This window comes from Patiria miniata, unplaced genomic scaffold (genome assembly GCF_015706575.1).
Source record: "Patiria miniata isolate m_02_andy unplaced genomic scaffold, ASM1570657v1 HiC_scaffold_24, whole genome shotgun sequence".
In the NCBI taxonomy this organism is placed as follows: Eukaryota; Metazoa; Echinodermata; class Asteroidea; order Valvatida; family Asterinidae; genus Patiria; species Patiria miniata.
Genome location: NW_024037063.1, coordinates 15,846,969 through 15,873,786, shown reverse-complemented (window position 1 = coordinate 15,873,786; position 26,818 = coordinate 15,846,969). Strand labels below are relative to the sequence as shown.

At 42.3% G+C, this 26,818-nt stretch overlaps 1 protein-coding gene across 4 annotated transcripts in view; it reads right to left on the bottom strand.

Moving 5' to 3' along the window:
- Positions 1 to 3,485: 3,485 nt before the first annotated feature.
- LOC119732171 (guanine nucleotide-binding protein G(s) subunit alpha-like) overlaps positions 3,486 to 26,818 on the bottom strand; it is a 62,754-nt gene continuing 39,421 nt past the window's right edge. Inside the window, exons 8-15 of one of the 4 annotated variants that reach the window (XM_038205586.1) lie at positions 26,468 to 26,541; positions 25,846 to 25,904; positions 25,603 to 25,723; positions 25,008 to 25,132; positions 12,171 to 12,248; positions 9,937 to 10,010; positions 7,434 to 7,524; positions 3,855 to 3,991 (exon numbers count right to left, since the gene is read on the bottom strand). In XM_038205586.1, coding sequence (XP_038061514.1) covers positions 3,975 to 3,991; positions 7,434 to 7,524; positions 9,937 to 10,010; positions 12,171 to 12,248; positions 25,008 to 25,132; positions 25,603 to 25,723; positions 25,846 to 25,904; positions 26,468 to 26,541 — 639 coding nt within the window. In that variant the 3' untranslated portion in view covers positions 3,855 to 3,974. Of the gene's footprint in view, positions 3,992 to 7,433; positions 7,525 to 9,936; positions 10,011 to 12,170; positions 12,249 to 25,007; positions 25,133 to 25,602; positions 25,724 to 25,845; positions 25,905 to 26,467; positions 26,542 to 26,818 lie in introns of all 4 variants that reach the window. The other 3 variants (XM_038205587.1, XM_038205585.1, XM_038205588.1) reach the window with 3 other exon arrangements.

Genomic DNA, 26,818 nt, shown 5'->3' with positions numbered 1-26,818 from the left:
TTATCTGCAGTCTTGGTCTCGGTCTCTGACTATATCAGTCTCGGTCCACCTTAAAGGGGGTTGGTCTGGGTCTTGAAACTTCAGGTCTTGGTTTTGGTCTCGGTCTCGGACTATCCGGTCTCCACTACAACACTAGACTAGAAAAAAGTATCCGTTTTTTACCTCTGAAGTTTTTCATTTGCAAAACATAACAAGTCTATATTTTGGGACACAATACACGTATATGTGATGGAGAGTTTAGAATAAATACAGCAAAACGGCAAAAATAAATTCACTTTTTTGTGAGTTTATTGGCAAATGTGAGTTTATTGTCAATATTAATACTACCGTACTTAAATATTCAAAATGTATCAAATTGGCATTTACTAACATACCAGAGTAATCAACCCTGCATTGCAGCTCAATTATTATTCAGAGACTTTTCAAATTGTCTATAAACCCAAACTGTGTACTTCAAAAATAACAGTAATTTACCAGCCCTGGGTAGATAACAAACTGAAGGCTAATAGATGCAACATGCTAACAGTCTGATGAGCAATAAATAAGTAACATGAGGAATGTTTTTGGTAATGGATCCTCTACTTTTGTTTAAGGTGTATTATTTCCAAATTGGCAGGTAGTCATGTTATTCCAAAACTGTTGCTACTGTCCTAAACATGTGGTTTAAAGGTGTTGACTGAAGGGTTGTATTGTAATTGTCCGGCCCAACTATAGTAGAGATTCATGTCAGAGATGGATGGAATTTGGTGCATGCACTCCACATTTTAATATCCATAAATTTGCATATCTCCATTGTAAAGTATAAGTAGGGGTAAACGTGTAGGGGATTTTACTTTTGAATTGAATTTTCCTAACTTTTTCAAATTTTCCTTGGTTCATATATAAAATGGGGTGCAATGCAATTACTCAGTTTATTCTTTACCTCTTCCAAATTGGATATTTGGATGATAATATCAGCATTTCAATATGGATTTATCAAAGGAAAAAGATGCTTCACTTTATTCTTATCCCATTTTTTTTCTTTTTCACATTAATATTAATTGAAGCAACAAAATGCTGATCTGAGGTAACTGTCCTGCAGTACCTTTAGTCATTACTACAAGGATTTGTGGTTCCAACCAGGTAGGGCTGGGCCAACTACATGTACAATGTTGCAATGCTACAATGTTTGCTTTCTAGGCACGTATTAAGTGAGGACAATTGCTACAATGGTAACAGTCACACACAGCACATAGGAGCCTTCTGAGATGCTAGGTGGCAGCAAACACAATTGTCAATTGTTTGCGTCACGTGCATGCTCAAAATAACCCAAACAATAGATAAGCACTTGTATGTGTGTTGCCGACTGGTATATCAAAAGTCTTCCATTGTTCCTAATTTTAGAATGCAATTATGAATTAAGAATGTCATAATTCCTTTTAAAAATTTGAAGCAAAAAACCTCTGCAATTTGTACATTGTTATTGATGGTACATTACCCTCTTTGTACACAATATTTTATACTTGAAATTGTATTGTACATAGTTACATTATATACAGAAATAAATAATGCATCTCAGCATTTGTACAATCTATCAGTTTAGCTTAATGTAGATTTCAAAGTTTTAACAAAGAGTTTGAGTATTTATTTCCATACTGATATTGCTTAACAAAAATTAACTTTGACTCTTCCAACTCAACGTTAAAGGATTTTACCAAACCTTAGCTCATCTTCCCAATCTACTGACACACCTCAAACATTTTACCAGGCACAGCCATAGCCCAGGGATACAAAGCATTTCTGTGCGAGAGAAAATATTTGTGTACATACAGCAGTCCTTGAACTTGCTTGAATGGGTCCAGGCCCCTTCACACACTCATAATTTCAGCATATGGTATCTTCAACCCCAAGCAGTGTGGGGCTTTTTCGGCAACCAGCCTTTATTCTTGGCACACACTTTAGACCACCACCCACTGATGTGTGCCGAAAATTGATGTCATGACGTCATCATGAGTCACGTGGCGTCATATTAAAAGTGCATATTTTGAAGGTCATATCTACAGAACTACAGGTCTGATTGGGTTGAAAGTTGGTATGTACCTAGACCGGGATGTGTTATAGATGAAAACTGAAGTGACGTCACAATGATTTCATCATGGTTTACATGACGTAGCTTTATACATTAATAGATATAATCTTTGAAATTCAATATAAAATAAATTGTGGGAGACCTGAACTTGACGTTTGCAAGAATGGATAGAATAATCCAGGGTCTTCATTTTGATATTATGTGCAATATCACGTGACCCTTCTGGTTGAAACCGGAAGTGTCTTGTTATTTAAATTTGGTAAACTTGCTTTGGACGATGTATGTTCTGGCTAAGTTGCTCTTGACAAAAAAAAATAACGGTGACGTCATAAAATGTTAGAGTGCCCTCTAGCGGCAGTTTGTTGATTATTGATGAAAATAGATGTGACGTCATCATGTCATCACGTGACATGTGACACCATAATGAGAATGTAATCACATATTTTATGCCACCATTTATTATAAACAGCACTACACATCCTTCCTGGATGGAACTTATACTTGAAACATTACATGTCACATGTCACGTCACAAGAAAAAGATGCCGAAACAGCCCTGTGTTTGTCCACAAACATAAGTCTAGTTGTTTTATTTGTTTTATTTTTGTTTGTGTGAGTTTTTGGGCGGTTTGTTTGTTTGTTATGTATGCTAGGGTTGTTTGTTTGTTTTTCCCCCTAAAATCTGCAAAACATCAATCCCGAAATAGAGTAGTATTACTTTTCAAGAACATGCATTGAAGCATATTATTCATTCCATATATGTAAACAAAACCTGTTATGGTATTGAAGTAATTCATTCTTTTCCCAACCATACACTGGCCATGTTGGCAACACAGATTTGGTTATGGATAATACAGGGTGGTTAAAAAAAAAAGGACACCCACCTTTGACAGCAATTTTCACCTACTTAATGAACTTATTTCAATTTTTTTTTTTCACATAGTAGTAAAGTATAGGCCTGTAACCATGCATGGTGAAAAAAGCTTAGTAAAAGTCGCAAAAATAGTGATATCAGGTTAATTTGAATACAAGTCACCAAAATCAGTCGTGTCCACGGGTTATTCTATGTAAATTGGACGTTTTCGTAGTTCATACAAATTAAAAAACCTTCCCACCAAAATATATTTTGACCTGGAAACTTTTATTGAAGCTGTCTAATTATTCATTATTCATTGAGATCATCTACTCAATGAGCTGTCGGCTTAAGTTCATTGTTGCATAACATTACATAATATAAAAATCAAATGTCATGCCCTTTCAAATAAAGCTCCGATAGCTGAGCTCAGTCAAGCGAAGGGAATGTATACCCCCGTGGACAAACAGGTTTCGCACATGAAATGTTCAAATTAGCATAGTTCAAAGACAAAATGTGCAAATGCAATGATTTTTTTCGTCACATTTGCTTAAAGGCCAGTACTTTAATAGCTACTAATCGACAGTTAAAAATAATATTTAAAAATAGGTGAAAATTGCTGTCAAATGTGGGTGTCCTTTTTTTTTTAACCACCCTGTAGATGAAATGAATCTTACAAAAAAGTGAGGATACATCTAGATGAAATACCACACTGTATGGAAATAATAAAACAAACTCATGGTCATATTAAAATGAAAGGAAAAGTATAATAGAAACAAACATTCTGTGAAGGGTGGTCGCTGCAAACAGAATGTTGCTGTTTTCGCATGTCCTGGATGCTTGGACTCCAACATGGATATGGGGTAGCATGGTTTGAAGCACAGATGAATTCAGACCTCATTCCAATGATATCTAGCGGATTATGCCAGCTTTTGTCAGGTGTAAGCGTTGTATCATGTCTTTGCAGGAATCAAAAACAATGCTGATGTTTTCTGAATTGACGGCAATAGTGAAATGAGAATAGCAGTGTTTAATGAAGTGATGCTCTTTTTCGTCACAAACACTTAGGTCCTGAAAATTGAAAGGGGAAAAAGAATGACATGCATAAAATCTTGTGATAAGTTAGTACAAGAATCTTGCAAATGGTTAAGTCTTGGTCTGGGGAGAATAAACTGAAATGTTTTTGATCAGGAAAGGGGTATTATGTGCCTTAAAGAAAGGGGATTTTGCAACAAAAGGTAACTAGCTACTGGCTGCTCAAACTTAAATGGGCACGTATGCATCAAAGCAGTTAACAATGGAAACAAAAGCAAAAAAGGACTTTTTAAGAAGGTGCATGCACATACATGCTTATGATCCTTGATATTTCACTTGATCAGAAGGTGGAGGGACAGTGGATTATCTTTTTATTTATGCATTTAGGTTTTTGTACACAGCTAGGGGCAAATATGAAAACTGTGAATTTATCAAATATTTTCTCGCTTATTCCCACCCTCTTTGACACCAGTTAACAAAACACTAATGATTATGAAGTTGAAATATTTGATAAACATGTATTTAGTGTGTGTGTGAGTTTGTGTCTGCATTCAACAGGGGACATTGAATATTAGAGAACAATAGGGTCCTAATCTCCGAGAGGTCCCCAATTTGGATTTTTGTACAAAACATATTGGTCCGAGAGCCCAGTGAGGTTTAATAAGAATATCGTGCACAAAAGGTTTGATGGTGGCAGCGAGTAGGTAGGGGTGTCCAACCTTCAAAACTGTCATTAAGTGTCACACCCCGTGGGTTTGGGAGGGGGCACCGCCTAAAGACCCCCCAAAAGTGACTTTTAATTAGAATGTCGCGTACAAGCATGGTTTCAACGCGAAAAGATAGTGTTCGATCACCTTATCAATGACCAATAACTTAAGAATGAGAAATGCTGTGCATTCCATGCTTAAGAGTGGCCTAATTAGCGCTAATTACTGACCGTTAATTAGAATATGGAGCACAAGAGCGAAACGTTCACTAACAGCTAATTAACAATAATGCAAGATCCACAACTTAAGAATGGATATTCCCATGCATTTTAATGACTGTCTTTAACCGCACAGCTTCATAAAATGTGAATGAATTAATACGAAAAAAAAGAGCGCCTTGAAGCGTCCAAATTTGCAGCACTTGTGGTGGCCTGGAAATTGAGGGGAGATGATGTTGGTCTGCCCTCGGTGCCCCGTCATAAAATGAAACTTTGAAACCCCAGAAACACTCCCACTTCCTGATTTTAAAAGGAGCTAACTTAGAAGGAAACCACTTAGGAATTGTACCACACAGTGTATTGTAGCAGCTCTGATTGATGTTTATGCATAGGCCTAAGTAGTACTTTTTGTGCCAATCATTTAGTTCAATACGCTTAACAAATAATTATACATAGATATCCCCCTCCATCCACTAAAAAGTACACATTCATAACCGGCCAATTCAAGTTTATTTCGATCAAAATCAACGAATGTCTTAAATCAAGAATCACTCTTTCAATCGGATATATGAAATACTGCTTTTTTATAAGAAACTGTGCGCCTTTGGTTGGAAAAGTTTTCACTCCACTGACAGCTGTAAAAAAATGTATTACTTTAATAAAAACATGCATATGACTTTCGATAGCAGGGATCTATGTTTTCCGGATGAGTAGAAATACGTGCTTGTTTAGTATTATTATAAAATGGAATTTTTGGGCCAGGGTGATATAAATCAAATTAGGTTTAGCCCTTCACCTACGTTTATATACCCGGTACTCAGTGAGTTACCTCCCCAGTGAAAGTTGAAAAAAATCACTCGGGTGGGACTCGAACCCACAACCTCCTGCTTTCTAGTGCAGATGTCTTACCAACTCGACCACCAAGCAAACGGTTTGAATCTGATGTACATAGCAGCGGGTACCGCATGGACTATTACTAATACTAATAGTATTAGTTTGCACTTCTTTGGTGTATCCAATTTAATAGGAGTTTTAAGGGGAAAATCATCAATCCCGGCCATTTTGTTTCATCCTTTTTTTTATGCCAAAAAGAACTACCATCAAAGTGGGGAGAAAATCTGAATGGCCCTTAGGATCCCTGGCATACTAAAGTGTTTGTCATATCATAACATCCTAAATCTTGTGCTTGCTTTCGGGCCTTCGATGCGGTTCTTCGTAATTTATCTCTCTTTAATAATTCAGGATCTGCCATGATTGGGTATGCTTTCCAATCCATTCATGTATTGGGCAGGCTTTAATACATCGTCAAAAAATCTTAATGCAATGAAAATTTGCAGAATTGGGCCATAATACGGACATTCATTTCTCAACAGCGTCATAGGTTGCATTATTGCGTAATTCAGTACTATTTCGACATTTAGGCCGGCATAATATTATTGTATGTATAGAATATTGCAGTATTTTGCAATTCTGGGATTATTTTGTAATGCAGTACCGGGTACGTGTGTAGCGATGCTTTCACGTTATTTCGTTACGTTATTTAGCATGTGTGCATTGCCTAACTTTTTTAACTGTGCAGGAATCGGCCTCCGTACCATACAATCGTAATTAGTGGTAAATAAAGCTGTTCTTAAGTAAATTTGCATGAAAATACCATTCTTAAGTTGTGGATCTTGCATTATAGTCAAGTTAATTAGCTTTTAGTGAGGGTTTTGCTCTTGCGCTAAAAATTCTAATTAACGGTTAATAATTAGCGCTAATTAGGCCATTCTTAAGCATGAAACGCACAGGATTTCTCATTGTTAAGTTATTGGTCATTGATACCCAGTAAGTTAATCAAATACTTTCTTTTAGCATTGGAACCATGCTTGTACGCGACATTCTAATTAAAAGTCAATTTTGGGGGGTCTTTAGGCGGTGCCCCCTCCCAAACCCACGGGGTGTGACACTTAATGACAGTTTTGAAGGTTGGACACACCCACCTACTCGCTGCCACCATCAAACCTTTTGTGCGCGATATTCTAATTAAAAGTCAATTTTGGGGGGTCTTTAGGCGGTGCCCCCTCCCAAACCCACGGGGTGTGACACTTAATGACAGTTTTGAAGGTTGGACACACCCACCTACTCGCTGCCACCATCAAACCTTTTGTGCGCGATATTCTAATTAAACCTCACTGGGCTCTCGGACTAAATGGAAGGTCTTCATAAAAAGTTAAAGTACAAACAAAAGAGGGCCAATAGGGGTCCCCGATTACAGGCAATTACACACTTGGGTGTATGTGTGTGTTGGGAGGGGGGGGGTGTCTTTATAATTGACAAGACAAGCAAATGTACGTGGGAGATATACATACTCTGCCAGGGCAGAATTGTTCATTCATTTGCATGGAAAGTCGTCAATAAATGTTAACATTTATGCTTTGTAAAGAGGACTGCTAGTATGAAAATACACGTATTGTTTTTATTACTGCTTTGAGACCCGTCAGTAAAATTATAATAAATTAAATTTCTTGAGATGCTCTCTTTGAATCATGTCTTCACAATCTTGAAACACACGTTTAATATTCTCCTGATCCACTGCACATGTGTAGTGAGGATAGCATCCTTTCTTAAACCTTGTATCATTGTTTATCCTTGTGCTGGTGTTCTGAGGAGAAATGTAAATTGTGCACATAAATGAGCAACATAACTAACCTGTACAATTCTATTGATATGCCTTGCATTTTACACAATGCTTTAATAACTTTACATCTGGTCAGAGTGGGGTAATCATAATATATGGGGGAAAATACATTAAGCTTAACTTGTTAAATTCACTGTGGTAAACTTGATTTATTTGCCCATGTCAAACTGTGTACATTCCTGAGGATGGCCAACCAATTTGAATTGGTGTACAGTGCATAATCAAATTCTAAGGCTGTCCCTTACAGAAATGTCCCATGAGCATCCCATGGGATTCCCATGGGACCCCATGGGAAACCCATGGGGTCATCAAGAACACCATGTAAGTTAAAATGATCATCATGGGAAACCCATGGGAACACCATGGAGATTGCATGGACAACATGGGAACACCATGGGGATTTTACGAGCTCCATGGGAACACCATGGGGATTTTATGAGCTCCATGGGAACACCATGGGAATTTTACGGACACCATGGGAACACCATGGGGATTTTATGGACATCATGGGAACACCATGTGGAATTAATGAACACCATGGGAACATCATGGGAACATCATGGGAATTTATGGACATCATGGGAACACCATGGGAACCCCATGGCGATTTTATGGACACCATGGGAACACCATGGGGATTTTATGGACACCATGGAAACACCATTGGGATTGTATGTCACCATGGGAACACCATGGGGATTTACTGGACACCATGGGAACATCATGGGGATTTTAGACACATGGGTACACCATGAGGATATGGGGATTTTAGACACATGGGTACACCATGAGGATTCGGACGCCATGGGAACACCATAATGTGGGTGATATAAATTATGGATACAATGGGAACACCATGGAGATTTAAAAGGCAGCACGGGGACACTGCCGGGTTATACTGGAGAACATGCATGTGCCATGAAAAACCATCATAGACCCAATTGCACTCCCAAGTTATAGGCAAACCTTTCTTTGATTTAATTACTTATTCGCCTAGCTGTAAATTTGAATTCAATTAAAAATATTTCCCTTGTGGCCATAGAGGTTATCAAGAATTCTATTTGTTAAGCTGACCATGGGAAACTCCTGTGGATGTTCACCAATTGAACACAATGGGATAAACACCATGGGACACCATGGGAACACCATGGGACACCATGGGACCACCATGGGACATTTTTGTGAGAATCTCTTACAATAACGAGTGTTGTAATTGCACATTTTTGATTTTTTCTGTTGATAAGTGAAGTTAAATGATGCATACAGTATTTTTTTATGTGGACAATGTGTCATTAAAACTTTGGATAATATGATTCATTTATTATTATGGTTGGAAACATTTATGAGAAAATGAATTGGGAACACTGTGATAATATGGTACAGCTTGACAAGTGGTATGGGAGCAATAATGTGGATTTTAGTCATAGAATTCCCCTTCCACTCCTATTACGTGGAACAACCCCCATCGGAGTTTCGTGGTGTGCTTTACGTATTTTGATGAATAGCACTTAAAGGGAATATACAACATTTGCAAACATCGAAAAATAAAACTACCAAGTTTTTGCGAAATACCTTAATAGGATGTTGGTAAATGACAGTCTAAAGCATCCTGTAAAATTATGGCACCTGGTATACTGTCATTTTCAAGAAAAGTGGTATTTTTGTATCAATTTCCAACGCTGATCGGCCGATCAGCGTTGGAAACAACTGGCTTTTTTTCAAATACTGGCCCCAATTGACCATCGCACTTGTTTGCAATCGATTACAAACCTATGAACGGGTACGAGCCAGCTAGACTGGTTCCCTGACCTTACAATTCCCCAATGTATGTAAACTGCTCTGTTTCTTCTTATATGGAGTCAGGGAACCAGACTACAGGAAAATGATCGTTTTTCTTGGTTTTTATAGCATTTTCGAACCCAAAACCTCCAAAAAGTCAGTGTAACTATATTTGCTTTATATTTCCAACCCCCCAATCCCATCCATTTCTGAAAATTACAGCAAAAGCAAATGATGTATATTCCCTTTAACACATCACAGGGTTAAAATGTACAGGATGTTGTTATTGAAAAACACCATGGAGCAATTATTTTTTTGAGAAATGAAAGGAAACCATCCATGGGAAAAAGCCCATACAAAATTTCGCATGGGAAAAAGCCAATGGGAAAACTCCCATGGGAAAAATCCCATGCTACATGGTGTCCAATTCACCATGCAATTCCCATGGGGTCCCATGGGAAAATTTCCCATGGGAATTACATGGGACATTTCTGTAAGGGGTAACAGCCAAAGATTTCACTGCAGATATTCTATCAGATCACATATCAATCCCCATCGGTCCTATGAAACAAAAAGATAAGTGCTGGTTTACTTTACCTGGAATTTGGCTTTGATGAAACTTTTTGCCTTGAAGAACTCTTTACTTTCACTGATATTCAGTGCAGGGAACACTGCAAAGCAAGATGATAGCAACTGCTTATAAAATGTTCTGCAATATGAAGCCTTTAAATCTGAACATTTATTGTGATATTATTAAAATGTACATTCGTAGTTGGTTTGGATATGTTATAGAATGTTTTTTTGTACACAAGCATCCACTATACACGAGCACAATTTCATGTTCAAGTCATTTGGATTGCCACTGATGGACTTGTTTTTGTGGTAGATCTGCTGCCTTCAGAGACTTATTAACCCTGCTATGCAAACACACATTCTGTGCTAAGTTGTCCCTTCAGTCAAAATCAAGTGACTGTTTTCACTAGTAAATAGTTCCCAGCCTACGTACATTTTGTGAAGCAGGATAGACTGGCTGTGACTGTTTATGTGGGAAATGAGGTCCACTCATGGTCCACTCATGTACCGTGGTACATGGGTTCGAATATGGTGCTTGTGCTTTTGAGCAAGACACTATACTATTATTGCTTTATGCTTCGGATGGGATGTAAAGCCGTAGGTCCGTAGTGTTAAAGAATCCAAGCTAGTTTTGCCCTGGTGTTTCTGACAGTGGCTGCAATATGCGCCGCAGCACCTTGAAAACCCTTGGTGCTACATAATGAATCTCACATTTCTCTCAAAACTTCATTTTATATTATAACACCTCACCCACAGATTCTGTGTCTTGATTGGCCGAGAGCGAGTCACATGTTACTTTCTAATTTGGTTATCTTTCTGTGCACGGCCAAAAGTACTATACCTGTAGCAACCAAAGTACTATACCATTGGCAACCAAAGTACTATTTCCACGGCGCGGTATTTGTGTGCAAATGCATGCTGGTGTGCGCGTTGTGCGTAGCGCGTATTATGCCAAAGAGATCGCGCCACAGACTTGGGTTGAAACATTTCGTGAAGGGGTAGTTTTTAAGAGAGAAATACTTTTCCACCAATTTTGTATTGAAATTGAAGTTTATTCAACTGTGTTCAGATTTAAATAATTTAAAATATTAAAATCCAGCAGATTCTGTGGGTGAAGTGTTATAAAACAAATATTGAATGCTTTATCTCGTGGTGAAGTAAAACTAGCCTCCCTCGGTGATCCATGGACCATTCTACAGGCTAGTTTTACTACACCACTCGAAGCATTCAATATTTGTATACTAGTCTTTAAAAATAGACATAATTACCAGCACCTTGAGTACCTAATTGCTGGTAGATACGTGCGCTATATAAGACTCCATTATTATTATTATTATTATCATTATTATTATGTAATGTGATAAAGCTGTGCTTTGACTGTACCACTGATCTCTATATAAAGACTGGATAGCTAATAAAGAGCCGCACAATGTACGAATTTGACTCCATATTGGTGAGACCGGCTGGTGATCTACAAAGGACAAGTTGCTGTTTTTATAGACAGCATGATTTCTTTTGTAACGTCGCGGTTCACTTGACTTATATTTTGACCACCACCACTGACCAAGGTTAACTACAATTTTTTAACGTCGTGGTTACTAAAATGCCGCAAATATCACTTTTTCGGCGTTTTGAAACAATAATTACTACGGAAATGTGTCCCTTTTAGAACATCATAATATGTGTACGTGACCAAAATGCGCGTCAACTGTTGATACAACGCGCGCGTATTTACGCGTAGAACGTTAGTATTATACGCGGCCATCTTCGTGAGACCGGGGGCGAATTGGTCAATATGCAAAGTCTACTGTGTGAATGTTGTATGCATATCCGCTATCCAGTCTTTATATAGAGATCAGTGGACTGTACCTGTGCCACCAGTTCCCTGCCTCCTTTTGTCTGTTGACTGAATTTGACTAGTTGGAGTGCTTGCATTAAATATGATCCGACTGTTTGTGACTAGCCTGTGCAAAAGGCATGGCAGGGTAAGTGGATCAACTTTTTGACTGTCTTTGACTGTTTAAACAGAAGGACCATTAATTTATTATATATTGTTAATGTTATTTTATTGTGGGGGTTATTTGGGGATGACTGTTCAGTTTGAGGAGGGTAGAGTAATGCAACAATGATGGCCGCCATGTAGTACCAAATCCAAATGGAGGTTTAAGATTGGGAACTCTTTTAAGTTACCAGTTGATTGCTTGATAGCAGTCCTACTACAGTCAAGAAAGTGTAGGATTCAAGTTTTCATCACTCACTTGATTCTCGTCGTCTTTGTTCTGCTCTCTTTCTCTTTGTTGAAAAGCAGCACCAACCTTCAGGGGGCTCTATGGTTTCTAGTGTGAAATTCAATATGCATGGAAATCAAAATCAAACAAATTTTGTTTCCTGATCACGTTGAACACAGTAACAAATACAACTAGAGCTATGCCTGTATGATGAACAGGACATAGGCTTTTCCCTTTTTTTGTTAATATAAATAATGTTTAAAAAAATACTTCAACAAAAAATAGTACGTCAAAGTTTTGTATTAGGTTTTGTATAAGGTTGATAATGATGAAGTCATCATGACGTCATTTCACAATTTACATACTATCAACAGTATCTACCTACCCACCAATTTTTAAGACAATCAGACTCACCCTTAAAGGGTTTTTAAAAATACTTGGCAGTGTTCAGTATTTTATTGTGGTTTTAGTCAGTACCAAGTTTGAAGCCAGTCAGATAAATAAAAGTCTTAAATTGTGTGAGCAGAATAAAATTGTAAATATTTTTAAAAAATTGTAAAAAATATACTGATGTCATCGTGACGTCATTTCAGATTTTGAGTACTAGTACTATTATCTACATACCCACCAAGTTTCATGACCATCGACCATTCCCTTATATGTGTTTTAAAATAATTGCCTTTTTGATGACGTGATAATGATGTCACACAATTTTCACAATTTTGTCAATATACCTGTCACCTAACAAACATAATACAAAACAGAATTTTGAGGTATTAGAAGAAAATTTTAAAAGTTTATAAATTAATAAAAAAAGAAGGCAACGACGTCATCATGACTTCACTTCAGATTTGCATACTATTAAAAGTATCTACCTACCACCAGGTTTCAAGAATATCGGAATTACCCTAATATGTGTTTGAGAAATCGCAGTTTTGATGACGTCATCATGACGTAACACATTTTTCAAAAATTATGTGCATATACCTATTACCTAGCAAACCTAATACAAAAAGAATTTTGAATTAAGCATTTTGGGTTCAAGAGAGATGATGATAATTTTCAAAACTTCAAAAATCGATATAAAATCACACCATGACGTCATGACGACATGGCTTCAATTTTTATCTATAACACATTCCTGCCTACATACCGGTACCAAGTTTCAACCCAACGGACTTACCATTCATGAGATATATCAAATTATAAGGCACTTCCGCTTTGGACCAGAAGGAAGGGTCACGTGACTTGGCACGCAGAAGATGAAATGAAGATACTGAATTATTCTATCAATTTCCAAAAAATTCAAGTTTAGGTGTGTCACAGTTGATTTTATATAGATTATCAAAGATTAAAGCTATTAATCTTTAATTGCTTGTAATTTGATACATGATGACATCATAGTGACTTCACCTCAAATTTTAAACACATCCCGGTCTACCTACATACCAAGTTTCAACCCAATCGAACTTACAGTTCGTTAGATATAGGGTCTTAAAGTTTGCACATTTAGATGACGTCACGTGACCCATGATGACGTAATAATGACGTCACTCTTTGGGACACAAACTCACTATGGGGTCTTTACATAGATTAGATTTCATTAGAAAACGAGTTTGTTTTAGGTCAAAAGTACCGCGCTGAATAAACGTGTACAAAGTCTATGGCATTTGGGGTAGGAACAAGAGGAGAAAAAAAGAAGAAAAAAAATCAGAACAGAAACAATGCTTTTCTGCTTACAAGCGGAAACCAAAAAAAAAAAAAAAAAGAGAGATCTGTGTCTGTTTGCAACAGAACATAGGGCTTTTCCACATTATGTTTTTTTTTTATCAATAACATGTCCCTGGCTATGCATGTACAACATTTCAATCGAATCGGACCTACGGTTTTAAATATGCACCTTTAAGACCACATCACTATGATCACTTGCTGCCAGAGTGCGCTCGAATAATGCATGACGTTACTGGTCAGATTTTTGGAAAGCCCACCCTTTCCACAGAATAACATCGTTGAAAGCAAGTTCACATCTTTTACCAATTGCAAATAACAAGGCAATTTCGGGTTCAACAGGAAAGAAGGGTCACATGATTTTGCACGTTATATCAAAAATTAAGACCATGAATCTATTCCCGTAAAAAAAAAAAAAACAGATCTCTCACTATTGATTTTAGATTAATTTTATGTGATGACGTAATCATGATGTCACTTCGCAGTGCTCATTATTTTATTGTGGCTTTAGTCTGTACCAAGTTTAAAGCAAGTAGGGAATTAAAGTGTTAAATTTTTTAAGCAGAATAAAATTGTAAATATTTTAAAAATCGTAAAAAATCTACAGAAGACGTTTTGCGACGTCATTTCAGATTTTGTGTACTGGTACTATTATCTACCCACCCACTAAGTTTCATGACAATTGGACATTCCCTTATATATGTTTAAAAAAATTGCATAGTTGATAACATCATAATGGTGTCACACAATTTTCACCATTTTGTGAATATACCTGTTACCTAACAAACATAATACACAAAGAATTTTGAATTTGGCATATTGCGTTCGTGAGATATCGGTTAAAGGTCCAAATAGGTCAAAAATCGATATAAAATTACACGATGACGTCATGATGGTGTCACCTCAATTTTTTAAATATAACACATCCCGGCCTACCTACATACCATGTGTCAACCCTATCGGACTTACAGTTCTTTAGATATAGGGTCTTAAAGTTTGCACATTTATGATGACGTCACATGCCCTGTGGTGATGTTACTTGGCAGTGCATATTATTTTATCATAGATTTAGTCTGTACCAAGTTTGAAGCCAATCAGACGAATAAAAGTGTTAAATTTTGTAAGCGGAATAAAATTGTCAATATTTAAAAAATCATAAAAAATCTACAGATGACGTCATTGTGATGTCATTTTAGATTTTGAGTACTAGTACTATTATCTACCCACCCACGAAGTTTCACGACGAACGGACATTCCCTTATGTGTTTTTAAAAATCGCATTTTTGATGACGTCATAATGACGTCACACAATTTTCACAATTTTTTGAATATACCTGTTACCTAACAAACATAATACCAAAAGAATTTTGAATTTGGCATATTGCGTTCATGAGATATGGTTAGGTTTTATGTTTTTTTTTATAGGTAATAGGTTTTTTAATATTTTTAGAATATACAAGATTTTGTCACAATGTATGTATTTTGACAAAATTCATTATACTTGGGGAAACATGGGTTTACTGCTACTCATGGTTTCAACCAGCTTATTTTGCAATTTACACTGCCATTAGGGCCAGTGTGTAAATTCTAACAGCTTAATAATGTGAGGTGTAAAAAATGCTCTATTACAACACAAAAAATTCCCATTTTTTAACCCTTTAAATACCTGCAAAATGGACTTTTCTCCAAAAGCTAGGATCCCGAGAAGGATTCTGAGAAGGATCCTAGCACTAATTATGCATAGTTTTGACCAATCACAACAGGGAGTTTTAACCAATCATGTTAGACCATTACCAAGATTGGGCCAATCAGGGCACAGCTGTAGAACACAGTGCTAAAGTGTAGGAGGGAAAATGCACATGTGAGTGTGTCTCATTCTGTCACAGCTTTTTGTGCAACCTTTTTCATCCAGAGCCTGAAATCTTAGCAATGCCTCGACAAAGAAGGGTGGCTGGATCCGCTAAGCCTGCTGGAGCTAAGGTGGGACAGAAACAAGTAAGACAATCATCAAGAGCAAAGGCCAGGATCCTTTCAAGTGTTCTTCCTGATGATCCTGTGGCTCCTTCAGTGATGACCACATCACCCACTGTGTTGCCTCCTGCTTCCCCCTCTGTGCTGCCTCCTGCTGCCCCCACTATGTTGCCTCCTGCTGCCCCCTCTGTGCTGCCTCCTGCTGCCCCCACTGTGCTGCCTCCTGCTGCCCCCACTGTGCTGCCTCCTGCTGCCCCCACTGTGCTGCCTCCTGCTGCCCCCACTGTGCTGCCTCCTGCTGCCCCCACTGTGCTGCCTCCTGCTGCCCCCACTATGTTGCCTCCTGCTGCCCCCACTGTGCTGCCTCCTGCTGCCCCACTGTGCTGCCTCCTGCTGCCCCCACTGTGCTGCCTCCTGCTGCCCCCTCTGTGCTGCCTCCTGCTGCTCCCACTATGGTGCCTCCTGCTGCCCCCACTGTGCTGCCTCCTGCTGCCCCCACTATGTTGCCTCCTGCTTCCCCCTCTGTGCTGCCTCCTGCTGCCCCCACTATGTTGCCTCCTGCTGCCCCCTCTGTGCTGCCTCCTGTTGCCCCAACTGTGCTGCCTCCTGCTGCCCCCTCTGTGCTGCCTCCTGCTGCTCCCACTATGGTGCCTCCTGCTGCCCCCACTGTGCTGCCTCCTGCTGCCCCCACTATGGTGCCTCCTGCTGCCCCCACTGTGCTGCCTCCTGCTGCCCCCACTGTGCTGCCTCCTGCTGCCCCCTCTGTGCTGCCTCCTGCTGCCCCCACTGTGCTGCCTCCTGCTGCCCCCTCTGTGCTGCCTCCTGCTGCCCCCACTGTGCTGCCTCCTGCTGCCCCCACTGTGCTGCCTCCTGCTGCCCCCACTGTGCTGCCTCCTGCTGCCCCCTCTGTGCTGCCTCCTGCTGCCCCCACTGTGCTGCCTCCTGCTGCCCCCTCTGTGCTGCCTCCTGCTGCCCCCACTGTGCTGCCTCCTGCTGCCCCCACTGTGCTGCCTCCTGCTGCCCCCACTGTGCTGCCTCCTGCTGCCCCCTCTGTGCTGCCTCCTGCTGCCCCCACTATGTTGCCTCCTGCTGCCCCCACTGTGCTGCCTCCTGCTGCCCCCACTGTGCTGCCTCCTGTTGCCCCAACTGTGCTGCCTCCTGCTGCCCCCTCTGTGCTGCCTCCTGCTGCTCCCACTATGGTGCCTCCTGTTGCCCCCACTGTGCTGCCTCCTGCTGCCCCCACTATGGTGCCTCCTGCTGCCCCCACTGTGCTGCCTCCTGCTGCCCCCTCTGTGCTGCCTCCTGCTGCCCCACTGTGCTGCCTCCTGCTGCCCCCACTGTGCTGCCTCCTGCTGCCCCCACTGTGCTGCCTCCTGCTGCCCCCACTATGCTGCCTCCTGCTGCCCACACTGTGCTGCCTCCTGCTGCCCCCACTGTGCTGCCTCCTGCTGCCCCCTCTGTGCTGCCTCCTGCTGCCCCCACTGTGCTGCCTCCTGCTGCCCCCACTGTGCTGCCTCCTGCTGCCCCCTCTGTGCTGCCTCCTGCTGCCCCTACTGTGCTGCCTCCTGCTGCCCCCTCTGTGCTGCCTCCTGCTGCCCCCACTGTGCTGCCTCCTGCTGCCCCCACTGTGCTGCCTCCTGCTGCCCCCACTGTGCTGCCTCCTGCTGCCCCCTCTGTGCTGCCTCCTGCTGCCCCCACTGTGCTGCCTCCTGCTGCCCCCACTGTGCTGCCTCCTGCTGCCCCCTCTGTGCTGCCTCCTGCTGCTCCCACTATGGTGCCTCCTGCTGCCCCCACTGTGCTGCCTCCTGCTGCCCCCACTGTGGTGCCTCCTGCTGCCCCCACTGTGCTGCCTCCTGCTGCCCCCTCTGTGCTGCCTCCTGCTGCCCCACTGTGCTGCCTCCTGCTGCCCCCACTGTGCTGCCTCCTGCTGCCCCCACTATGTTGCCTCCTGCTGCCCACACTGTGCTGCCTCCTGCTGCCCCCACTGTGCTGCCTCCTGCTGCCCCCTCTGTGCTGCCTCCTGCTGCCCCCACTGTGCTGCCTCCTGCTGCCCCCACTGTGCTGCCTCCTGCTGCCCCCTCTGTGCTGCCTCCTGCTGCCCCCACTGTGCTGCCTCCTGCTGCCCCCTCTGTGCTGCCTCCTGCTGCCCCCACTGTGCTGCCTCCTGCTGCCCCCACTGTGCTGCCTCCTGCTGCCCCCACTGTGCTGCCTCCTGCTGCCCCCTCTGTGCTGCCTCCTGCTGCCCCCACTGTGCTGCCTCCTGCTGCCCCCTCTGTGCTGCCTCCTGCTGCCCCCACTGTGCTGCCTCCTGCTGCCCCCACTGTGCTGCCTCCTGCTGCCCCCACTGTGCTGCCTCCTGCTGCCCCCTCTGTGCTGCCTCCTGCTGCCCCCACTGTGCTGCCTCCTGCTGCCCCCACTGTGCTGCCTCCTGCTGCCCCCACTGTGCTGCCTCCTGCTGCCCCCACTGTGCTGCCTCCTGCTGCCCCCACTGTGCTGCCTCCTGCTGCCCCCACTGTGCTGCCTCCTGCTGCCCCCTCTGTGCTGCCTCCTGCTGCCCCCACTGTGCTGCCTCCTGCTGCCCCCTCTGTGCTGCCTCCTGCTGCCCCCACTGTGCTGCCTCCTGCTGCCCCCACTGTGCTGCCTCCTGCTGCCCCCACTGTGCTGCCTCCTGCTGCCCCCTCTGTGCTGCCTCCTGCTGCCCCCACTGTGCTGCCTCCTGCTGCCCCCACTGTGCTGCCTCCTGCTGCCCCCTCTGTGCTGCCTCCTGCTGCCCCCACTATGTTGCCTCCTGCTGCCCCCACTGTGCTGCCTCCTGCTGCCCCCACTGTGCTGCCTCCTGCTGCCCCCACTGTGCTGCCTCCTGCTGCCCCCACTGTGCTGCCTCCTGCTGCCCCCTCTGTGCTGCCTCCTGCTGCCCCCACTGTGCTGCCTCCTGCTGCCCCCTCTGTGCTGCCTCCTGCTGCCCCCACTGTGCTGTCTCCTGCTGCCCCCACTGTGCTGCCTCCTGCTGCCCCCACTGTGCTGCCCCCACTATGTTGCCTCCTACTGCCCCCTCTGTGCTGCCTTCTGTTCCCCCTACATCCAATGCTGGTCATCCTGCGAACATGGTAGCTAGTTTTCAAGCTCCTCATCAAGTATGGCAAGTAGGCAACCAGCAACATAGGGAAATGGGTAGCAACACCAATGTGACACTTGGGCCAACATCTCAGGTGCACACTGCCCATACGGCCACGGCTGCAGCGGGCTTCATAGGGACCAGTCCAAGTACAGGTATCCAGAATATCCCTTCATGCCCTACCAGTTTTCACCAAGCTTCAGGCGGGCCGGTGTCCTCCCAGATGTCAGGTAGTATGGCTAACGATAGCATTAGTCAGGGTGCATGTTTGGATGATACCTGTAGATCGGGCCTGTTGCCAGTAGTTAATGAGGTAGATAATGTAAATGTAAGTCCACCTTTGCATTCCTATACCCCACTGTCTGTGCCAACTAGTATCAGTACTTGTGCCCCGTTAGGGTCTCTTCTTCCGATTTCTCTGAAAGAGAAGATTTGGCAGGGCATGTATGTGGATTTTTCACTGTTGTTTCAGGATAGTGCAGCTACTGTCATTTCTATGAGGGATAAAAATCCAGAATTACAGTTTGCTTTGATTGGGGGCAAAATGATAGTGAAGCAGGCTAACAAACCACGAAAGAAGATTGACTCACCTGACAAATGGCAATCTGCATTCCATACCTACATGTCGGTCTTTCTCATGAAACATTCAACTCGTTGGGGTGAATTGCTTAAATACGCAGAAACTATCCGAGCAGCAGCCCTCCTATTCCCTGGGTGGGGTTGGAAGGCATACGATGAGCAATTTAGATTACGCCAGGAAGCTAACCCTGCACGATCATGAGAAATTGTTGACACCGAGTTGTGGCTTACAGTTGCTGCTGCATCAGTCACAAGCAACATCACCAACCCCTCCAGTAGTTCCAATTCCTTTGGGTCACTGGTTCCAAAACAAGGCCTTTGTTTTCGCATTTAATAGTTTTAAGGGGTGTCATTTTAAGGGATGCCGTTTTCTGCACAAGTCAGGGGTGTGAGTGGAGTCCCAAAAAAATAGCTGAAAATAGCTGAACCTGTAAATAACCGAAACTGCGAGCGCGAAGCGCGAAGCCCTTATGGCGTGGGGTCCGGGGCCCGCCCAAGGGCCCCGAAAAAATTTTGAAATGTAGATGCTCTGTGGTGCATTTTAAAGCCTCCTGGCATGCCTGCATGGGCCAACCATTCTTATTCCTCCATGGGCCAACTATTGGTCGAAAATGTTTTGCAATTTATGCATGTTTTTAAGTTAACTTTTCCTTCATATTGGCTTGAAACTGCCTAAATGGCCATGAAAACTGGGAAATTCGACCACGTTTTCCATATTTTAACTCCTTACTGCAGATGATACACATCGTCATCGCGTGTCCCGGCTTCTGATCGAGTCGCCTAATTTCTGCTGATTAACCATGTGTTCAATCCAAATCCATTTCCACGGATTCGTAACCTGAGGATCGGTCTTGTCAATGTCCATATCAAACTCCGAACCTCTTTGGATAATAACACATTTGTGTTGCACTGACATCTTGCGGAATTAATAATGTCAAAATATGTTCGAAACATTCGAAAGGACACACGAACGTACGTATCAGCATACAGCGGATCCGGAACACGCAGCAGGCCTGCGTGCATGCAGCGCAATGAAATGCACACATGAACTTTGCCACGCATGATGCCCTCTACCGTCGCGGCACGGCGACAATTTACTAGTCTTATTTCAAGGCTTTATATTTGCAACAAGACGATGTTTACAGCGAGTTATTGTGGAGATCATCGCGTGTCACTACATGCATAGACACAGGAACGGCCGCAAAGAGTCCCAACGCGCTTCATGGCGCATGTGTGAATATTCATATTTATCTGCAGCCAATCACAGCGCAATGACTGTTGGTTCCCCGGATGCTGTTTACACGTTGTGTACACACGCGGCTTCGAGCTGAAAAATGCATGCACATGGCATCGTATAGTACACACCTACATGTACATGTACGTACGTATGTACATGTACAGTACATTGAATACTCGCTTGCACGCACCCCAGAGCTACGTGTATGTTGTAGAGAGCGGATCGCGTGCGTTCGGTCGGCAGCGGCGGAAAATAAAATAAACGGAAATAAAATCAATGCTTACGCGCGGGGGAAAAAGCGGGGGGAAATCTGGACAATCGGAAGAAAAAAAGCGGAAAACAAAATGTGGCACGCTGAACAAAAAAGCGGAAATCCGCTAAATAGCGGAGATTTCACACCCCTGACAAGTGCAGCAGGTGTTACCAGGGCAGTCACGGTGTACATGTGTGCTGTAGTAATTTTCAACGTGCAGGGGCTGTAACCACTGGCAATAAGGGCTTGCACCTTGCGACGCAGAGCGCAAAAACAATGCATACTGCCATCGCCAAAGCGCCTCCAAAAGGGATGGGAGCAGGGCAACCTCAGGCATTCCGTTCCCCCAACACCAATTAAGCTAAATGTACTGCAGCACATACTGAAAGAATACCCTAATAGGTTAGATGCAAAGACATTACAAGAAGGGTTTACCTCCGGTTTTTCATTAGGCTACAATGGCCCTCGGGTTGGCCGAAATGCTGACTGTCTTAGATCCGCAAAAGAGCTTCCACACGTGGTTTTGGAAAAGATCGCAAAAGAGCCTCCTAGGTAGGATAGCTGGGCCATATGACAGGCCTCCAATTCCTCAACTGCAATGTTCACCTATAGGGCTGGTGCCCAAACGTGAACCGGGTACTTACGGTATGATACACCACCTTTCATTTCCAGCTGGGGGGTCTGTTAATGACTTTATTGATAAGGATTTATGTGTCGTTCATTACGCTTCTTTTTATAAAGCAGTTGGGAAAGTTCGTGAAAATGGTACTGGGGCATGGTTGGCTAAGTCCGATATTAAATCTGCCTTTCGGCTGCTTCCTGTGGCCCCAGCAGACTATGAGTTACTGGGTTTCACATTTCATCAGCAAATCCACCATCCATTGCCTTTTTGGAATTCTATCCAATTGTTGTGGCAGTTAAATGCTGGGCTGCCCAATTGGTCAATAAGAAGGTACGTTTTCATTCTGATAATATGGCGGTTGCACATATAATTATTAGCCAGACGTCTCAGTGTCCCAAGATAATGCGACTGCTTCGAATTTTTGTACTGCAATGCCTCCAGTTTAACATTACATTTAAAGCTGTTCATGTTCCAGGGGTGCACAATAATATCGCCGATTCTCTGTTCCGTTTTCAGGTGGAGCGTTTTCATGCTGTGGCACCTCAAGCAGCATCACATATGACCCCCTTACCTCTTCTTGCCCAAGTATGGTAGGGTTGGAGATAAGCCGTTTATTATCATTGGCTTGGACAGCTAACACTCAGAAGACGTATGCCAGTGGCTGGCATGCATTTTTCCACTTTTTACAGCACAGCAGACATACAACACTTCTTCCAGCATCAGTCCAAATGGTTCGGGAATTTGTGGCTTGGTTGTCATTGCATAACTTGTCCCCTTCCACAATTACCACTTAGTCACGGGGTGGGTCATTTTCATAAATCGCATGGTTGGCCGGACCCTACTAAGGATTTTATCATTTCCAAGCTCCTTGAGGGAGCTCGTCGGGATACCCCCAAACATGATAGTAGAATGCCAATTTCATTGCCAATTTTGGTCAGCATCATTGAGTCATTGCCATTAGTGTGCACATCTTATAACGAAAATGCAATGTTCAAAGCAGTAATGCTCGGTGCATTCTTCGGTTTCATGTGGGTCGGGGAGTTTGCAGCAAATTCAAAGCAGGCAGTGCAGGAGTCAGTCCTTCAAAGGGGGATATCTGCTTCTGCTGTACTCAACTGGCAGGCCATTCAGTTGAAATTACCTTCCGATGTAGTAAGACAAATCACTCCGGTCCCCCCCCCCCAAGTAATTCATTTAGCTCAAGCTACTCAGAAAGAGCTTTGTCCTGTTCAAGCATTGCATGATTTCGTCATGCTGCGCCTTAATCACCAGGGTATACTCTTTTGTCATTTTGATGGGAGCCCACTGACAAGATTTCAATTTGGTGCTGTGCTTAATAAAGCGCTGGTACACATGGGGCTCATGGGGCAAAACTTCACAACCCACTCGTTTCGGATCGGTGCTGCAACAACATTCACATTAGGGGTTCCCTTGTCACACATTCAAGATTTGGGTCGTTGGCGCTTACACGCAGTTCTTACATATATCCGTCCACATACATTGCATGCTTGATCCCTGCCAGTTGGGAATTAATTGCCATTTTTCACTTTTACTGACATGTTTGTATGATCAGGTCCTGCGACAGTCTGGATAATTGGTGACTCAATTGTTTGTCGTGCTCGTCGGCCAGATATTTTGGAGAGGCAAAGGTGGGGCTGAGCTGCATAATCTCCCTAAGTTGCTACACTCTATGGGGTCCCATGGTCACCCAGATATTTTAATTATTTATATCGGTACTAATGACATGGTCCGCGCAGACATGTTTCAGATTAGGCAGCGTATTGCATATTTCATGCAATGTTGCCATCAAAGCTACCTCCATACCACGTTGGTGTGGTCAGCTATTCTGCCACGCCTGTTTTACTTTGGGGCAAAGGATCAAAAGTCCATGGACCAGGTCTGCCGATCAATTAACAAGTGGGCGCGATCTCGTTGCAGGCTGTTTGGGGCTTCATTTTTACCCCATGATGAGATTCAGAGGACAAATCATGCTCTGTTCTTGTATGATGGGGTTCACCTCAGTAATATGGGAACAAAGTTACTGCTGTCTGATTTTGTCTCCTGCATTGCATCACACATTCAGTGTTAAGGGAATTAAGTTCAGTGCAGTGATGGGGAGATTGTAAATATGTTCTTGTTTAGTGTGGTCTTCTTCTTCCTGGGGCGTGCTGCGCACGTGTGGCGTCTTTAACAGGATTCGAAGACAGCCCATGCCTACTACATACATGTACATGTACACACATGACTTTACATGTAGCATTAGTTTTATGGGTATGTTACTGATATTGTTGCTGATATTGTTACTGATATTGATGTTTTTAGTAATACAATGCGATTTGAACTTTGTAAGGGGCAGCCACTCCCCCTTACGTACCCCAGGGGTCGGATGTGCTGTATTTCCATAGCACAGCCATGGCTGTCCCCCACAGATGTGGACTGGGTCATATGCATGCCTATTCATTAATGGTTGGCCTGGGAGCCAAATTGATAATTGACGTACATGTACAGGACCTGGGAGTCCATTATGTGTTTGACATGTTTCTTTCGGGCCTGTTAGCCCCATGACTTGATGCCAGCTTGCCCATATCAATTCGGTATCTGGCGAATGAACAAAGTTTGAAATAAATAACTTGAAGCTGTGGCGAAGAGGCACAAAAAAAGTTGTCTTGAGTTTCATTCTTATTGAGTCCGAATATAACTACTAAACAAACATAATACCAAAACATTTTGAATTTAGCATATTGCGTTCATGAGATATTGCTTAAGGTCCATGAGGTATATTCTAAAAATAGTGAAAATTGTCTCTAAATGACTAAATTTCAAAAATATAAATATAATCACATAATTAAGTCATGATGACGTCACCTCAATTTTCATCTATATCACATCCCGTCCTACCCACAAACCAACTTTCAACCCAATCGGACTTACTGTTCATGAGATATAGGGGCTTGATGTATGCACGTTTAAGATGACGTCACATGTCCCATGATGACGTCTATCTTCGCGAAAGACCTTTGTTATGTGCTTTTTTACTATGTTAAGTTTCAATATCATATGACTTTGTTTTATGCCCAAAGGGCCCGCGAGAAAAAAAAATGTGTACAGAGTCTATGGGATTTGGGATAGAAAAACAAAAACAAAAATATAAGTCCAGAAACAAAGGCTTTTCTACAAGTCTGGTGGAAAAGCCAAATAAAAAAGAAAAAGAAAAAAAGCTTAACATAAACAAGAGCTGTTTCTACGTGTCACCCAAACAGCAAATTTTATTTTTTTTTACAAGAACATATTATATCAATCAATAAGAATGAAATAAAACAAGTAATTGCTTGGCATTTGTTCACACTGCATTATGAACTAACCTGGGGGCTCGAAATGTTCGTAGTCAGCATAGTAGTGGCTGAGCAGTGATGTACCCTTGGATACCTTCTGGGCCAAGATATCTTGCTTATTCAAAAACAAAATTACTGAGGTGCTTCTAAGAAATCTGGAAGAAAAGCAAAGGCTCTCAATTAAAAATAAACCCTCCGTTGTAACATCTCTTTATATATAGATAGATTTTTATTTATTAAAACAATTGTTGTCTCCATTCCTGCCTCATGAAGCTCACTGCAGTGATATCTTGTATTGGGAGTTCCAAACCCTACAAACCTTTTTGACTTGGTGGCACAATATAACAATACAATCGTTGACTGTTGTGATGTGGGATATGGCATTCATGCCACTTGGGTGCTATGCGCGGCCCTCGGCTATTGAAACCTCATTTCACACATCACAGCAGTCAACGATTATTCAATGAACCTAAGATCACAAAATTTTAAGTCCACTTGGGAAGGGTCTATCTTATAATAAATTTGTTAGGCAACACCGCACAGCTCTACATTTATTTAATTTCAAGAATAATACTTAAGACATGAATGTTGGGAATGGATGGATGTTATGATGTATGAACAATACCTGTTTTTCCACAGTCTTTCATAGAGTTCAAGAGACTCCTGTAAGCGATTCTTATTCTGGTCTTCACGTAAGACTAGGTCAAAGCTGCTACAGGCAACCACAAAGATCAATGCAGTCACATCTACAAAAATGAAAGTAAGTAATCTCTAAGTAAACTGCTGAAAAAGAATACAAATATGTTGAATCACACAATGGCATAAGAAGACCCACCTCAAATAATGCATGTCACAGACGCATACAAACCTGAAAAGCATTGGATCCACTTTTTTCTCTCATCTCTTTGGCCACCAACGTCCAACATCCTGTTTAAAAACAACACCCATTAAGTGCAAAGCTTAAAGGTTCCAGTTTGAGGGAAGGTTGGGTTACAAGTTAAACTTGTTTTTGAGCCCCCACACTTTTACAGGTTGATGAGCTCATACCTCTTTACAATTTATCTTTTGTTGAATGTCAGCATTAAACTTTCTTTGTTTTATCTTCATAACTTGTAAGTGGTGGAGTACTTTGACATTCTCAGCATGAATCATCTACAGAATTGTCAAGCAATGACAGAACCATATGCCTTGCATCCTCTCTTCTCTAATTCAAGCTTGCATTCTTCAGCCCAAATTAAAAGTCTATTTATATATATGGTGTATTATGGTATGTCTTGTTACATTTATGAAAAGATTGAATTTGTTTATACAAAAAAAGGAAGAAATGGTGTTTTAATAAATTAACCAAACAATAACTTCTGCTCCAAAGTGCAGTTTGTAAATAATTTACGGCAGCTCTTGAATGGAACTTAGGGCATCTTACGAGCAGGTTTCAGTTGAAACCAAGAGCCATGACAGTTGAATTATGACAGTCACATAGTTTTGCTTACTGGAAGTGAACATTGTTGACTTCAAAACTGGTTTGCAATACACCTGTCGTAATCTTTCTTGATCGTAAGATGTCCTGAAATTGGAATCAAAGTAAGATAAGAGGTCTCAAAGGCTGGTGATTAGAATTTTAAAAAGTGTATGCAGGCTCAAATGTGATCATCTGTTATTTTGCTATACAAAAAAAAAAGCAGAAACATAGACTAACCAATTTTATTCAGTTCATTTTTTGACCTTTCTGCTTTTCTGCTACTGAAAATCCAGATTCAATTGTAACGGGATTTTCTGTACACAGAGGAGTCCTTTCTAGAGGATGTAATAGGATTACACACTGTGATATCTTGCATTATGCT